We start from the raw sequence: 803 nt of genomic DNA on the forward strand, positions 1-803 counted from the left end.
GTTAGGAACATACGAATGCAACTGCTGCAGATAGTATACTCACGCGCTCATTACACAGCGCACCGTTACCGCTTCGTGTGCCGTTTCTTGCGGACTCTTGCACATCCACAATTCTTGTTGCGATTCCCACTGTACCACTTTGCCCTGACCCTGAACCCACTCCCTGTGGTGAAAGCTGTGCCACTTTCCCAGCGCCGTGCTCTGTTTCATGCTCCCCTGCAGCCCTTTTTCCCCCGTTTTCCTTTTTTTCACCCGTCTCCCACGCTCTGTTGTTCGCCTGCAGCTCCCAATTTCTGCCCTTCTTGACCCACCTTTTGTTCGCCGTATTCAGTCGTCGGAGATGCCGCCGGCTCCGAGACTCGGGAACTGCCAGAGGGTTGAACGGTTTCATCTCCCCTCCCGCTGCCATCTCGACGATCACTTGCTTGTACACTTATTTTCAAAGAGGGTTCCTCGACACGCAAGGCTGGATGACCAGCTCCACTTTCAGCGGGTGGGCTCGATGCAGCACTCTCCTGGGCCTCTTGCCTTGTGGTGCTAACCGTGCCCACGCTTTGTGGCTGTTTGCCGCCAGTTGAGGGAGGTGAGGCGGGTTGGGGGCTCACATTGCTCGGCTGATTTACCCCCACCCCCTGCTGCCGGCACCGTCCGCCTCCACTAGAAGAGTCCCAGTAGTCGCATTCCTGGCCCGTGGTAGCAACTACTACTGAAGCTTTCGATTCACCGCGTACCACAAGCAATATCAGCGTCAAAAATGGAACTGTTGCAAGCCTGTGCATTTTTCCTCCCGACGTAAACGAACA

At 55.7% G+C, this 803-nt stretch overlaps 1 protein-coding gene across 1 annotated transcript; it reads right to left on the minus strand.

The window, feature by feature from the left end:
* Positions 1 to 248: 248 nt before the first annotated feature.
* On the minus strand, positions 249 to 779 carry TEOVI_000201700 (uncharacterized protein; the record flags this gene model as incomplete). The annotated part of the gene is made up of 1 exon (XM_067225151.1): positions 249 to 779. One exon carries the CDS (start codon positions 777 to 779, stop codon positions 249 to 251), a length of 531 nt encoding a protein of 176 aa, XP_067081252.1.
* Positions 780 to 803: the final 24 nt, after the last annotated feature.

The sequence above is a fragment of the Trypanosoma equiperdum genome (assembly GCF_001457755.1).
Source record: "Trypanosoma equiperdum strain OVI genome assembly, contig: ctg_481, whole genome shotgun sequence".
Taxonomy (NCBI): domain Eukaryota; phylum Euglenozoa; class Kinetoplastea; order Trypanosomatida; family Trypanosomatidae; genus Trypanosoma; species Trypanosoma equiperdum.